Genomic DNA, 16,879 nt, shown 5'->3' with positions numbered 1-16,879 from the left:
ATAGAAGAATGAACAGTGTGACTGGTTTTGTCCCAACAGAAACAGAGAGTAAAATAAAGAATGACGGTAAATGACAAAGTGAAGAAGGTGTAAAGGGGTCTGAACGAGGGGGGAACAGACAGTTACACGCCAGGGAACCGACAGAGATGAGGGGGGCAATTCTTCCACACCAGAAAGATGGGGAGGCGACTGCATCCGAGCATACCCAAGTTTATTGATTTTGTCAGCAAGGCCTCCGTTTGTTTGAAACAGACAGTCGGTGAGGTGCAGAATCCTCACATGGTGTCCAAAGGACAAATGTTTATGCTTCGTCTCTCACACTTTGCCAGCCAAGAGAAAATGTTTAATATATCTAAGCAAGTCCATGTGTCGGGGCAACGCAGAAGCTTGTTGAACGTCTACAGGAGGACTGCCAAAACAAATGAAGGTCATGGTTTCTTTTGAAAACCCTTTAAAACATGTATTTTCTTGCGTGGCCACATGTCCCTATGGAAACAATTAACAGCAGGTACAATGTGTTTTGGGTTGGTGGTCAGGGATTGGCAGAACACTGGATAGACATGGTCCTGCAAGTCATTCAGCTGAAATTCAATAGAAATTGAGAGAAGACTGTATGGAACTTAAGGCAACAATTGTGTCTATCTAAAGGCTATACCCATTTATAATCTGACGGACTCAAAATGGTTAACTGCTGTGTAAGCCAGAGCGTTGCATTTGTTGGAATTGTTTTGTGGGAAAATCAGTTTTGCTACATCATGATGATAATGCAGACTAATTGGCAGATACAGTTATACATATGACACACAAAAGACAACATATGGATAGAACTGATACAGCAAGTGGCGATCAAGATAGTGGGAAAGTAGCAGCCTTGTCAGAGCCAAAATGCTCTACAAATCTCACAGTGCATTGTGCATGGGCCTAAGATATAATATAACAAAGAACTTGAGTAAAAGTCAAATGGCTTCCTGTATCTGTTTAGAAGTGAACGCTGGGCTTCACACCTGAAGAAGGGATGCACATTTCGATCAATTTTGCTGTCGACTAACCGACCCTAATTAAACCAGTCAGCAAATTGTAAAAAATAAAATAAAAATCCAGACAGTAAAATTGTGACTAACAGAAAATACTATGCATGAATACAAGAAATTGCCATTTTTCATTAAGAGAATCATGCAACAATAGCAAGCCTATTGTATTTTAGTCAAAAGGCTGTAGCCTATTATTGAACATGGTCCTCCAGTAATGAAGCAGCTAATAAAACGGCATTTTCAAAATTCAATTTGCGGAAAACCCCGTTCTGAACAGCACACCTAATGTGAGCGGTCCCACATGTGACAGATGAATATCTCAGTTAGAAACATAGAACGAGGGGGACTCTAATAGCAACAACTAGGATGGTCTCTGGCTTCTGGACAACAGAAGAAAGTTATGAAAACCAATAGAACAGGAGAGAAATTCTGGTTAATGGCATGAAGAAGTCAATAATTGCTTCCATATTTCTATGGATGGATTTTGGCTACTAGGCTACTTTGAAGCAAGGTAAGACATGCCTCATTATTTGAAGTAAACCGTTCAGGTTTCAAACAATTATACTGCCTCATGCTTACATTGCAAAATGGTGGGTGACAGGGATGATAACCTGTCTACCATTGACTAGAGCCTATGCACTCAAATGACGAAAGGGAGGCGCGTTTTAATTATGAGTTGAGATAGAAAACACAAATATTAGCTCTTTTTAATCATAGCCATCAAAATAAAATTGTAGCTGAAGGCTTACAAAAGCATGTTTCACTCAAGCTCCCGCAGTCTCAGTGCATAATTAAACGTTTATCCACATTTCTCCAAACACCAAATTTTGAAGTTGCCCCAAACATTACATTTCAAAGTGCCTTTGACACCTTGGGTTGATCCTGCTGTTCTGTATTGTTCCATTTCTTCAAATGCCAAATTTAGAAGGATTAAGTTTAGGCACTCATTCCCAAATGGTACAGGTATGGGTTAAAACGAAACCAAAAAAATAATAATTAAGTGTCCACCACTGGGATAGAACACAGAACCTTCTGATCCAGAGTCATGGGATTAGGCACACCCCCCAACCCCATCCACAACACCCTAGCAAAACCAAAACATGCGCTCACTGTTGCCCCAAGGACATGGATAGACGTCCAATTTCGAAGTCAAACTTGAACGATCTCCCTGGTTTCACTCCAGTACCAGCTCTTTGAGGAGCTACTCTCGTTTTACAGGTGATTGGCTATTCCGCTCCTCAAACAAGGTAATGTATGCTGTGCGCGTGTGATAAATAATGTACATGATGACTAACAAAAAAATACACAAGCGCCAATTTAATACCACTAAATGATGAAAACGTACTCGGACTGATGGGCATCTTCACGTCAGTAATGGATGATGTAATACAGGAGCACAGTCCTGCTCACCCCAGAAGGGGTCTAAGAACTACCTATATATCACCGTCTTCAAAGAGCAGGCATTTAGTTTAGCCTTAGTTCCACCCAACATGTCCAACACTGCCTAAGACCATGAACCCCTCCCCTCAAACACTTGTCATTTGTGTGGGTGAGAGCCTGATCAGCAATGTGGTTGAGGTCAAAAAGGCCAAGGGGAGTTTAACTAAGCAAACTCGCACCACTAATACCAAAACTTTACAGCAGATTCAAAAGCTGTCCAAAAAGTTTGGACAAAAACTGTAACTAAATAAGAATAAGTGTGCGTTTTTCCTCACTTACCGTATTGGTGGGATCGTCTTGCAGTATTGAATCATACTGCTTGCTGGCATCCTCGTACCTTCAAAAAAGGCAGAAAAAAAAGGACTCACCAGTCAAGACAAATTAGGTGGTGGGGAAATCAAACAGAGTTCAAGGCAATCAAGTTTTTGTACACAATGCAGCCGGTCTCTATGGTTACACTGTGAACCCTTGCCAAAATCAGCAGTGACCTAAAAAGAGGAAATAAACAGTCATTACTGTTGCTGCTCAAATAGCTTGCGTTGTGAGAGGCTTACGCCACTTAACAATGAGTTAAGAAACCAGTACATAAGAGTAGGGAAGCACACTGATTTGAAGAGTGTATACACAATTATTGCTTTTGATTTCTTTAAAGGTGAATCAAATCAATCTGTTCAGTTTCGTTTTAAAGGCCTTTCTTTTGAGCCGTGTAGAATAATAAGCTACCTTCCATTACATACAAGTCTGATCAGAGTTATATTCAACACAATGTGTGTTTTAAAGTTACGTGGAAAAGGGGGAATCCATACGATTCTGTTTAAAATTAGTGAGTTATGAACTGTAAATATCAAACCATGCAGAAATTTCCTGGCAACAGGGAGGTGGGGAGGCGTGTTCACTTCACTTGTCATGTCAAATCATGGGTCCACAGGGATGATTTTGAACTTGTTTCTTTTATTAGAGGCGAACTGCAATGCTAACGGTTTAGCAGCCAAAAAGCCGGGGCTCCATGATCAAAACCTGTTCTGCCCACCACAACCTACAACAGAAGCAACTCTGTTTCCCATTAGTAGTGAGCAGCCCAACTTCCAGTGCCACTCCTTCACTCACATCCACTTTATTACTCAACTGCACTCTGGGAGATTTCAGATGGCACCAGGCAACCACTCCTGAGCCACTTTGATATGCTTTATTTACTGGGGGGCTCAATGAGACACAGTGTGTGTTTGTGTGTCAGGGGTGGGGGGATAGTTAGTTGTTTGAAGCTGTGTCATTCCAGTGTACCTCCGCCTGAAGCCAATTAGAGGCGAGTGTGCCATTTATTTAATCTGACAGTGCAGGAGCAATCAATCTCAATTATCACATCAACTCTGACATAACCAATAAACGAGTCATGGTGATCAGGGGTGGTAAACAGATTGAATTACCCTTACTCCAGTTCCAGTCAAAAATACTGTGTTTATCTTAATCCCTTTCTGTTTTTATGAATCACATTTGCGGATTTAAAAATAAACAGTGCTTAGAAGAAACAAAGCTGAAACTGTGGTGGCATGTCAATATTTACAGGCAGGCAAGGCCTCGCCTCTCAGCTCGGAGACGAAAAGCACAACAAGAGAATTTTTTTATTATTTTTTTAAACAGAAGATTGAGGGACCCCCAGAATAGCAGTGGGAGCAAACCACTTCCTTCCCGGGGAATCCCTCGCTCAGGCTAAAAAGGGCCGAGCACTGAAACATTCACTTATTTTTTCTCCCCCTTTTTGCCAGTGGAATGGTTGTTTCCAACACAAACAGAGAGCCCACCACACACACACACACACACACACCCCATCGTACCACTTAGGATCTACAGTACACCCTACCCCCCTTTACCACAGGCCTATAGGGTAAATTCTATTGAATTCAATCCCTTTTTGACAGCATCCCTTTTGATTTAAACTAAACTTTCCATACATTTGCCCATGGAAAAAGTGGTCAGAAAGTGACTTTTTGGACCTGAATGCCAAAACATTCAGGAGATAAAAGGTGCTCAAAGTGCAAACATTTTCCATACCATGCAACATCCATGTCTTCATCACTGGAAAAGATCAACAGTTGAGTTTGAGAATTTAAAAGCTTACAAAAAGTGGTCAAACTTGAATTATTTATTGAAAAAAAGGTTTTGTAATAAAAAAATAAACCTTTAAACGTCAATTATCTAAAAACACAAACTCCAGATTTCCTTCCATATTCACAAATGTTGTAGCTTAGAGCCTATTTCACATCTGAGGTTTTTGTGTTGTGCCAGCTATTGGTTGAGACACAACATGCTCTTGAATACAGGGTGAGCGCCATTTAGGGCTGACCCCATTTAGTCGACAGGTCGATTGTTTGTACTTCAGGGGTACCGCGGAGAAACATGCAATTGTTGGTTCAGTAAGTGAAAAAGGTTGGGAACCACTGCTCTAAGACATATAGTGTCTTCAGAAAGTAGTCATACCCCATGACTTATTCCACATTTTGTTGTGTTTCAGCCTGAATTCAACATGGTTTAAATCGATTTCTCACACAATAGCAAGGTGAAAGTGTTTTTAGACATTTTTGCAAATTGACTGAAAATGAAATACAGAAATATTACAGTCAATGCTTTGTAGAAGCACCTTTGAGCGGGGATTACAGCTTTAAGTCATCTTGGGTATGTCTATCAGCTTTGCACATCTGGATTTTTTTTAAAGATTCTTTCTTGCAGATTCTCTCAAGTTCTGTTAAGTTAGATGGGGAGTGGCAGTGAACAACAATCTTGAAGTCTTTCCACAGATTTTCAAATGGGATTCAAGTCTGGGCATTGGCTGGGACACTTGAGGGCTTTCACATTCTTGTTCTGAAGCCATTCCAGCGTTGCTTTGGCTCTATGCTTAGGGCCATTGTCCTGTTGGAATATAAATCTTTGTCACAGTGGCTTTTTCCTCTGGAGTGGCTTACGTCTGGCCACTCTCCCATAAAGGCCAGATTGGTGAAGTGCTATCGAGACTGTTGTCCTATTGACAGGCTCAGCCAAAGAACTCTGTAGTTCTGTCAGAGCAGTCATTGGGTTCTTGGTCACTTCCCTGACCAGGGTCCTTCTTGCCCGGTTGCGGAGTTTGGTCAGACGGCCAGCTCTAGGCAGAGTTTGGGTAGTTCTATTGTTTTATACCCTTCCCCAGATTTACAGTACCAGTCAAAAGTTTGGACACACCTACTCATTCAAGGGTTTTTCTTAATTTTTTGCTATGTTCTACATTGTAGAATAATAGTGAAGACATCAAAACTATGGAATCATGTCGTAACCAAAAAAGTGTTTAAACAAATCGAAATATTTTATATTCTTCAAAGTAGCCACCCTTTGCCTTAATAACAGCTTTGCATTCTCTCAACCAGCTTCACCTGGAATTATTTTCCAAAAGTCTTGAAGGAGTTCCTAACTATGCTGAGCACTTGTTGGCTGCTTTTCCTTCACTCTGCGGTCCAACTCATCCCAAAACATCTCAATTGGGTTGAGGTCGGATGATTGTGGAGGCCAGGTCATCTGACGCAGCACTCCATCACTTTCCTCCTTGGTTAAATAGCCCTTACACAGCCTGGAGGTGTGTTGGGTCATTGTCCTGTTGAAAAATAAATGGTAACAGAATTTTTAAAATTATAATAATTTTCATTAGTTGACGTTACTGTAGGCTATATGTAAAAAAAATAAAAAACACATTAATTCAAGCATTCAATACATTTTATTTGTAGAAATAGAGCCGAATATATTGATAAAAGTCAACTTGTCCGAGAGAGATTTACATGGTTATCAAAACGTCACGCCAGGGTAAAGCCTACACTAAACACAGCCCTTATTTTAAGTGTTTTAAAAAATCCTATGGGAAAAATGAATGGTGGAAACCATTTCCCCCATTTGACCGCTAGGTTTTTTGACACCTCCATTGTGGGGCTCTATTTAGGCTTACTTAAGACAAAATATTTTAAGTCTGCAGTATGGCAGCATTTCATTGTAGTTAAGGATGACGCCAAAAAAGAGGAATGCAAAACCTGCAAACAGCTTACCATATTTGGACAACGAAGAAGACATAACACTTGAAAACAGTAAATTAGCCTACTTTGTTTTTCTAGTTGAAGATTCTAGTTGACAGATTGTGTTTGCTTGTCAGAAGCCGCTGCAGTGGAGCTCTCCAAGGTGATGAACTGAATCTTCATTGAGTGCTTTCTCCCGCATTGGACAGCGATCGCTCTCTGCCATTCTGAAACACTCTTCGGTGAGCTGTTGAATTGGCGCAATCGTGATTTGCATGTTAAACAACATAACTCTTCATATTCACTTGGCCTTCTCAAATATAGTTAAAACAAAACTTATCGTGTAGCCCATTGCTGGCAACTTCCAGAGCGTAATGGTAGAATCTGCGAAGGCCTGAAGTACCAAAAGTAACAATTCTAGTACCTAACCATTTTTCATGTTATAGTATCGAAAAAGTATAGAGGTTTCGGTATACCGTGCAACGCTAGCGTGTGCCGTTAAATTCTCTTCACAACAAACATACGCTCATTCTGTTCAGAGCAAGACATGTCAACTTGTAACCCTACATCAAACATAGTGATCACAAATGTTGACATTGTACATGACATGGGTTTTAATATTTGGAAATGTGAAGTGCACGTTTGGACTGACGGGTGTTTGGCTAGCTTGTATGACATCAATGAGGTATTTATTATAATCTTCAATGTCTCATCTTAATTTACAGCATTTCTCTCCCTCACACAACAAAAAAAAAACGTCAAAAGTTGCCCAATTACTGGGAGGGAAGGGGCAACTTCTTGTCGTGCGTGGTGCTCAAATTCAGAACGGCTGTCAGTTCTATCTAGCATGTTACTGTACAGCCACTACGTTCCAATTTAGGCACTTATTAGTGCCCAAATCTTCTTTTTAAAACCCGTATACGAGTGTAAAGGGTTAAAGCATCAGACAAGCTCAGTACATAAGAGTTGATTTTATTCAAATACATAGGGTGTGTCTATGGAAAAATAAAAGTGTATAAAAAATAAAAAAAAGAGGGAAAAAAAGGAGGACAGCCCTAGTGTTATTTCAAGCATAGCAATATAATTCAAATAATGGACAAATCCCTTCAGACTACTAAAATTTAGCCAGTACATTATCGAAATGTAAAATGAATTGACATTTTTATTTCTAATTACTGCCACAAATATGACACGGGTCCACCCACCAGTGAATTTCATGCCTTTTCTATTACAGTATCTACATTTCAATGATTTCATTAGGTTTCTTATGGAGGATTGACAGTATAATTTAAAATAACATATTCCAAGTCAACATTCTCTGATGTGTGGACCTCCAACCATCTTTGTGGTACCATTTGAAAGTTTAAATGTTATTCCGATTTTAGTACATTTATCAGTCAAAACATGACAACCATCCTGTGTTCAAGAGAATTTTGTCTCTCAACTGATGGCGGGCACAACACAAAAACCTTAGATTATGTAAATTAGAGTTTTTAATTTAACCTTTATTTCACTAGGCAAGTCAGTTCAGAACAAATACTTATTTACAATGACGGCCTACACCAGCCAAACCCGACGACACTGGGCCAATTGTGCGCCGCCCTATGGGACTCCCAATCATGGCCGGTTGTGATGCCTCTAGCATTGAGATGCTAGATTTTTTAAAGATTTACAAAAAAATAATCATTATAAAATCATTATAAAATAGTGATGAAAATAGTGATCTTCAGTGAAGAAGATATGGATGTCTCAATGCGTCCACTTTGAAAGGGAAATGAAAGGGAAAGGGGATACCTAGTCAGTTGCACAACGGAATGCATTCAACCGAGAACCTTTATCTCTTGAATGTTTTGGCATTCATGTCCAAAGTCACTTTCTGAGCACTTCTGCAATGGGCAAACACAGTTGAAGTCGTACACACACACACATCTTAGCCCACGTGAGTAAAACATTTAAACGTGTCAACCCTTGCAAGGCTGCAGGCCCAGACGGCATCCCCAGCCGCGTCCTCAGAGCATGCACAGACCAGCTGGCTGGTGTGTTTACGGACATATTCAATCAATCCTTATCCCAGTCTGCTGTCCCCACATGCTTCAAGAGGGTCACCATTGTTCCTGTTCCCAAGAAAGCTAAGGTAACGGAGCTAAACGTAACACTCACTTCCGTCATCATGAAGTGCTTTGAGAGACTAGTCAAGGACTTTATCACCTCCACCCTACCTGACACCCTAGACCCACTCCAATTTGCTTACCGTACCAATAGGTCCACAGACGACGCAATCACACTGCCCTAACCAATCTGGACAAGAGGAATACATATGTGAGAATGCTGTTCTACAGCTCAGCATTTAACACCATACTACCCTTCAAATTCGTCATCAAGCTCGAGACCCTAGGTCTCGACCCCGCCCTGTGCAACTGGGTCCTGGACTTCCTGACAGGCCGCCCCCAGGTGGTGAGGGTAGGTGTTCTCAGCCATCTCCTGTACTCCTTGTTCACCCACGACTGCGTGGCCATGCACGCCTCCAACTCAATCATCAAGTTCGCAGACGATACTACAGTGGTAGGCTTGATTACCAACAACGACGAGGCAGCCTACAGGGAGGAGTTGAGGGCCCTCGGAGTGTGGTGTCATGAAAATAACCTCACACTCAACGCCAACAAAACAAAGATGATGATTGTGGACTTCAGGAAACAGCAGAGGGAGCACCCCCCTATCCACATCGATGGGACAGTAGTGGAGAGGGTAGAAAGTTTTAAGTTCCTCTGCGTACACATCACAGACAAACTAAAATGGTCCAACCACACAGACAGCGTGGTGAAGGCGGCGCAACAGCACCTCTTCAACCTAAGGAGGCTGAAGAAATTCACACTTGTCACCAAAAAACACTCAAACTTCTACAGATGCACAATCGAGAGCATCCTGTCAGGCTGTATCACCGCCTGGTACGGCAACTGCTCCGCCCATAACCGTAAGCCTCTCCAGGTGGTAGTGAGGTCTGCACAATGTATCACCGGGGGCAAACTACCTGCCCTCCAGGACACCTACACCACCCGATGTCACAGGAAGGCCAAAAAGATCAAGGACAACAACCACCCGAGCCACTGCCTGTTCCCCCGCTATCATCCAGAAGGCGAGGTCAGTACAGGTGCATCAAAGCAGGGACCGAGAGACTGAAACAGCTTCTATCTCAAGGCCATCAGCCATCATTAACATTGAGTGGCTGCTGCCAACATACTGACTCAACTCCAGCCACTGGCAAAATTGATGTAATAAATTAATCCCTAGTCACTTTAAACAATGCCACTTCATATAATGTTTACATACCCTACATTACACATCTCATATGTATATACTGTACTATATACCATCCACTGCATCTTGCCTATGCCGTTCTATACGATCACTCATTCATAAAAAAAATCTATGTACATATTCTTATTTCATTCCTTTACACTTGTGTGTATAAGGTAATTGTTGTGAAATTGTTAGGTTAGATTACTCGTTGGATATTACTGCATTGTCAGAACTAAAAGCACAAGCATTTCGCTACACTCGCATTAACATCTGCCAACCATGTATATGTGACAAATAAAATTAGATTTGAATACATTTAAACTCAGTTTTTCACAATTCCTGACATTTAATCTTCGTAAAAAATTCCCTGTCTTAGGTCAGTTAGGATCACCACTTTATTTTAAGAAAGTGAAATGTCAGAATATGTCAGAATGTCAGCTTTTATTTCTTTCATCACATTCCCAGTGGGTCAGAAGTTTACCTACACTCAATTAGTATTTGGTAGCATTGCTTTTAAATTGTTTAACTTGGGTCAAATGTTTTGGGTAGCCTTCTACAAGCTTCCCACATTAAATTGTGGAAGTGTAGCCCATTCCTCCTGACAGAGCTGGTGTAACTGAGTCAGGTTTGTAGGCCTCCTTGCTCACACACGCTTTTTCAGTTCTGCCCACAATTGTTCTATAGGATTGAGGTCAGAGCTTTGTGATGGCCACTCCAATACCTTGACTTTGTTGTCCTTAAGCCATTTTGCCACAACTTTAGAAGTGTACTTGGGGTCATTGTCCATTTGGAAGACCCACTTGCGACCAAGCTTTTAACTTCCTGACTGATGTCTTGAGATGTTGCTTCAATATTTCCTACCTCATGATGCCATCTATTTTGTGAAGTGCACCAGTCCCTCCTGCAGCAAAGCACCCCACAACATGATGCTGCCACCCCGTGCTTCACGGTTGGGATGGTATTCTTCAGCTTGTAAGCCTCCCCCTTTTTCCTCCAAACATAATGATGGTCATCATGGCCAAAGAGTTTATTTTATTTATTTTATTTTACCTTTATTTAACCAGGTAGGCAAGTTGAGAACAAGTTCTCATTTACAACTGCGACCTGGCCAAGATAAAGCAAAGCAGTTCGACAGATACAACGACACAGAGTTACACATGGAGTAAAACAAACATACAGTCAATAATACAATATAAACAAGTCTATATACAATGTGAGCAAATGAGGTGAGAAGGGAGGTAAAGGCAAAAAAGGCCATGGTGGCAAAGTAAATACAATATAGCAAGTAAAACACTGGAATGGTAGTTTTGCAATGGAAGAATGTGCAAAGTAGAAATAAAAATAATGGGGTACAAAGGAGCAAAATAAATAAATAAATAAAAATTAAATACAGTTGGGAAAGAGGTAGTTGTTTGGGCTAAATTATAGGTGGGCTATGTACAGGTGCAGTAATCTGTGAGCTGCTCTGACAGTTGGTGCTTAAATCTAGTGAGGGAGATAAGTGTTTCCAGTTTCAGAGATTTTTGTAGTTCGTTCCAGTCATTGGCAGCAGAGAACTGGAAAGAGAGGCGGCCAAAGAAAGAATTGGTTTTGGGGGTGACTAGAGAGATATACCTGCTGGAGCGTGTGCTACAGGTGGGAGATGCTATGGTGACCAGCGAGCTGAGATAAGGGGGACTTTACCTAGCAGGGTCTTGTAGATGACATGGAGCCAGTGGGTTTGGCGACGAGTATGAAGCGAGGGCCAGCCAACGAGAGCGTACAGGTCGCAATGGTGGGTAGTATATAGGGCTTTGGTGACAAAACGGATTGCACTGTGATAGACTGCATCCAATTTGTTGAGTAGGGTATTGGAGGCTATTTTGTAAATGACATCGCCAAAGTCGAGGATTGGTAGGATGGTCAGTTTTACAAGGGTATGTTTGGCAGCATGAGTGAAGGATGCTTTGTTGCGAAATAGGAAGCCAATTCTAGATTTAACTTTGGATTGGAGATGTTTGATATGGGTCTGGAAGGAGAGTTTACAGTCTAACCAGACACCTAAGTATTTGTAGTTGTCCACGTATTCTAAGTCAGAGCCGTCCAGAGTAGTGATGTTGGACAGGCGGTTAGGTGCAGGTAGCGATCGGTTGAAGAGCATGCATTTAGTTTTACTTGTATTTAAGAGCAATTGGAGGCCACGGAAGGAGAGTTGTATGGCATTGAAGCTTGCCTGGAGGGTTGTTAACACAGTGTCCAAAGAAGGGCCAGAAGTATACAGAATGGTGTCGTCTGCGTAGAGGTGGATCAGAGACTCACCAGCAGCAAGAGCGACCTCATTGATGTATACAGAGAAGAGAGTCGGTCCAAGAATTGAACCCTGTGGCACCCCCATAGAGACTGCCAGAGGTCCGGACAGCAGACCCTCCGATTTGACACACTGAACTCTATCAGAGAAGTAGTTGGTGAACCAGGCGAGGCAATCATTTGAGAAACCAAGGCTGTCGAGTCTGCCGATGAGGATGTGGTGATTGACAGAGTCGAAAGCCTTGGCCAGATCAATGAATACGGCTGCACAGTAATGTTTCTTATCGATGGCGGTTAAGATATCGTTTAGGACCTTGAGCGTGGCTGAGGTGCACCCATGACCATCTCTGAAACCAGATTGCATAGCAGAGAAGGTATGGTGAGATTCGAAATGGTTCTATTTTTATTTCATCAGACCAGAGGACATTTCTCCAAAATCTACGATCTTTGTCCCCATGTGCAGTTGCAAACTGTAGTCTGGCTTTTTTATGGCGGTTTTGGAGCAGTGGCTTCTTCCTTACTGAGCTGCCTTTCAGGTTATGTCGATATAGGACTCGTTTTACTGTGGATATAGATAATTTTGTACCGGTTTCCTCCAGCATCTTCACAAGGTCCTTTGCTGTTGTTCTGGGATTGATTTGCACTTTTCACACCAAAGTACGTTCATCTCTAGGAGACAGAACGCGTCTCCTTCCTGAGCTGTATGGCGGCTGCGTAGTCCCATGGCGTTTATGCTTGTGTACCATTGTTTGTTTGTACAGATGAACGTGATACCTTCAGGCGTTTGGAAATTGCTCCCAAGGATGAACCAGACTTGTGGAGGTCTACAATTCTTTTTCTGAGGTCTTGGCTAATTTCTTTTGATTTTCTCATGATGTCAAGCAAAGAGGCACTGAGTTTTAAGGTAGGCCTTGAAATACATTCACAGGTACACCTCCAATTGACTCAAATGATGTCAATTAGCATATCAGAAGCTTCTAAAGCCATGACATCTTTTTCTGGTATTTTCCAAGCTGTTTAAAGGCACAGTCAACTTAGTGTATGTCAACTTCTGACCAACTGGAATTATGATAGTGAGTTATAAGTGAAATAGTCTAAACAATTGTTGGAAAAAAATACTAGTAGATGTCCTAACCGACTTGCCAAAACTATAGTTTGTTAACAAGACATTTGTTGAGTGGTTGAAAAACTAGTTTAATGACTCCAACATAAGTGTATGTAAACTTCCGACTTCAACTGTATGTATGGAAGGTTTCGTTCAAATCAAAAGGGATGCTGTCAAAAAGTGATTGAATTCAAATGGATTTACCCTTTAGTCTTTCGGCCATGTTACAGTGAGAGACTGAAGCTTACTTTTCCAAAGCCTCCAGCCGCATGCCTGCTAATCGCTTCACTCGTTGGCTACCTGGAAACTGCCTCTTCAGTTCCTGTAGACAAGTCTGCAAGGGAAGTGGGCAGAGGGGAGGTGCAATTAGAGTTGGCTGGTTGCAACATGTTACAAAAAGTACAGGACACTACTACTTAAAGCCCCCATGCAGTCTTCGTAATTGTATTTTTAAAATCTGTATATTTCATGAAAATAACATTTGACATTTACATTCTAGTCATTTAGCAGATGCTCTTATCCAGAGCGACTTACAGTTACTGCACTTAGAGATTCTCCGGTACTTTTGTCAACTTTCTTGCCAGTAGTTCTGAAACTAGCACTCACAAGCCAAAAGTGGTCCCCTGAAAATTGCTTACTACGTCTCATATGTGCACCACGTCATTGCTCTCTCTATCGGTCTCTCTCTGATGTTTTTACTGTGCCGTTGGGTCCGCCCCGCAGATAACGCTGGGCGGGCCACTTGATAGCGGTCACTCAAATGAGAGGGGCTGAAGCTCATTGACGAGAACTCGAATTGCTAAGGGGCTGGCCCACATGGGGGCAAATGTAGGGAAAAATGCACAGCACAGCTTCAAGAAAACGGTCGCATTCAAACTAGGGATTTCATGACCACCAGTAAAATGTATGCGCACATGACTTTGGATAAAAACATCTGCTAAATGGCATATATTATTATATCATGGCTAATTGAGGTAAAACAGTAATTCTCCTTCGATTATGCATGTATGAACTACACATTGACACATCCAGCCCTTAGACCCCAAAGTGGCGAAGCATGTCTTATTGGCTGACTACACCGCTCCGTTGCATGCATGAGCGTTGCAAAATAAATGTTGAAATCTATATTATTCAATTATTGCGCGCATGCCAAAGAACGGAGGGCCAAGGGCTAAAATAGAAGTCAGTTCTACTTCTGACGCAAATCGTGCTGCAAGTCCTGCTTCTCCCATCTCCTCATTGGTTTATAGAAGCAGGTACCCACGTACCATCTCGTCATTGGTTATACCCACATGAGTGACTGAAAGACAAATGAGGTCAGTGGCGGTAATGTACCTAATTTATAAAAGTTGCCAATCGCAATATAAAGTCAAGAGAAGAAAAGGCTTAGAAGGAGGAGAGATGACTAGAAATGATTTGGTTAACCGTTTTATGTGTGGATGAATTGGTGGAGTAGAGGACCTTGTGCATTTCAGGTAAAATAACTCAATGTTTATATCCCAGGACAAATTAGCTAGCAACAGCAAGCTAGCTAAATAGGACACATTAACTAGCAAGTGCAAGCTAGCTAGCTAAATTGCCATAAATGTTTAATGCTTTTCGACCTGTCCCCAAATTAATATAATTGGTTCAGAGTTTGTTTTGATTTCAACCGGCGTGTGGTGATCGCGTTTAGTGTGGGGGGGGACAAAACACATTTATGTACGATGGCGCACGCACGCAGCCGGTTTGGGTTCCGTGTTTCAGATAGTTAGGTGAGAAATGTTTTACATTTGAGTCATTTAGCAGACTCTTATCCAGAACGACTTAGTAGGGCCCTATAAAATCTGTTATATTTTCTGCCCGATTCCATTACATTTCTTTCAAAATTCAATTTTCTCCTTTTTGTTTTTCCAGGTTTCAGTTTTTTTAAATAAAATAAAAAACAAGTCCACAACAATGCTTAAACCACATCAGGACACCACTTTTTAGAACTGGGAGAGGAGAAAAAAATAAAAAAAATAGAAGAAATGTTGTATTTTGGGTGTAGTTACCCTTTGTTACAAGTGTGCATTTGGTAAATCCGACCACAACTCTATCCTCCCGATTCCTGCTTATAAGCAAAATTTAAAGCAGGAAGCACAGTGACTCGGTCTATAAAAAAAATTGAGGAATACACCACATCAGTCACTGGCTTTATCAATAAGTGCATTGAGGACGTCGTCCCCACAGTGACTGTACATACATACCCCAACCAGAAGCCATGGATTACAGGCAACATTCGCACTGAGCTAAAGGGTAGAGCTGCTGCTTTCAAGTTGCAGGACTCTAAACCGGAAGCTTACAAGAAATCCCGCTATGCTCTGCGACGAACCATCAAAGAGGCAAAGTGTCAATACAGGGCTAAGATTGAATCATACTACACCGGCTCTGCCACTCGTTGGATGTGGCAGGGCTTGCAAACTATTGCAGATTACAAAGGGAAGCTGCCCAGTGACACGAGCCTACCAGACGAGCTAAATCATAGCCTGACTAACAGGTGTCTGTATATAGCCTTGCTGCTCTTTTTTCACATGTCTTTTTACAAATGTTTTATTTCTTTACTTACACACACCTTTTTTTTTTTTTTTACGCACCATTGGTTAGAGCCTGTAAGTAAGCATTTCACTGTATTCAGTGCACGTGACAAATAAACTTTGATTTGCACCACCCAGAGACAGTTGTTTGATTAGCTGTGTTTCTGTAGCGCTCATGTGATTGCACAATGTACAAAACAAACGGCCACTGGATTGATGCAAATAATAATGGCATTATTCTGCCAGGTAGGCTACTTTGCAGTTAACATTTAGTTTAGAAGATTCTAGGGAAAGTCTTTCCATCTACCAGCAGACGATTATCATTAGCATTAACGCTAACGGCTACAAAGTGTAGACTAGACATACATGCACTGCACACAACAGAGGCATTACTGTGCCTTTTCAGAAAGTTGCTGGAAAATAAGTATCACTGATGCATGTTCATATCTTATGATTAACTTCAGCAAATTAATACATGTTCTAATAAGCTTAATACATTTAGTTGATTTCCTAATAAGTTAAATACATTTTTCAATATTGCTGAATTCCATTTTAAAAATCTGGATTTCGTCTGCGTTTTCCGCAACGCAAATGTTATATGCCCTACAGAAAAAAATCAAGATTAAGACCTTTCGGTTACCGGCCCAACACTTACCTGCCGCCCAATATATTTGTAATAATTTATTTCCCCGAGCGTCCTTTTGCCACTCAAATGCTCAGCCTGATCGTCTGGGCATGTTAATAAAAATGTAAATATACTCTGTGAAATGAATAAAAATAGAACTAATAAAAAAATAAATATACATTTGACCAATAATCAGTTTGTCATGTTTTTTTCTGCATGATAAAAATCGATTCCTGAACATGTACGTACTTCCCGAATTTGCGCAAGGAGGCCAAGGGAAAGGCAGCCTCGCTGTGCCTTTCTCCCTCCCTTCAAACTCCTTGACATGACTTGTGTATTTGAGTTTCTACCATATGCTGCCAGCTAACGGACGTCGAAAGGCAGTCAGAGAGCAACAATGAGCGCCAGCTCATCAAACAGGCTCAGGGGCAACTATGTGGAACTACTACATGCCTTGGCTGAAACAAATGTTAGCAACCCCGTTTAGAGACCGCCACCTGGTTTGGTTTTTGCTC

General features: G+C 41.4%; 1 protein-coding gene across 3 annotated transcripts in view; it reads right to left on the bottom strand.

Moving 5' to 3' along the window:
- The window catches only part of LOC112232463 (ER membrane protein complex subunit 2-like), a 64,165-nt gene that overhangs the window by 26,449 nt on the left and 20,837 nt on the right, over positions 1–16,879 (bottom strand). For all 3 annotated transcript variants that reach the window (XR_006081705.1, XM_042313466.1, XM_042313459.1), the window contains exons 4-5: positions 13,433–13,518; positions 2,751–2,808 (exon numbers count right to left, since the gene is read on the bottom strand). Coding sequence is in view for 2 of the 3 variants with exons in the window: in XM_042313466.1 (XP_042169400.1) it covers positions 2,751–2,808; positions 13,433–13,518 (144 nt within the window). In the remaining variant the exon portion in view is untranslated. The remainder of the gene's footprint in view (positions 1–2,750; positions 2,809–13,432; positions 13,519–16,879) is intronic.

Source organism: Oncorhynchus tshawytscha, linkage group LG03 (genome assembly GCF_018296145.1).
Source record: "Oncorhynchus tshawytscha isolate Ot180627B linkage group LG03, Otsh_v2.0, whole genome shotgun sequence".
Classification (NCBI taxonomy): Eukaryota; Metazoa; Chordata; class Actinopteri; order Salmoniformes; family Salmonidae; genus Oncorhynchus; species Oncorhynchus tshawytscha.
The sequence above is the reverse complement of the archived record's forward strand: the minus strand, read 5'-3'. Positions and strand labels throughout refer to the sequence as shown.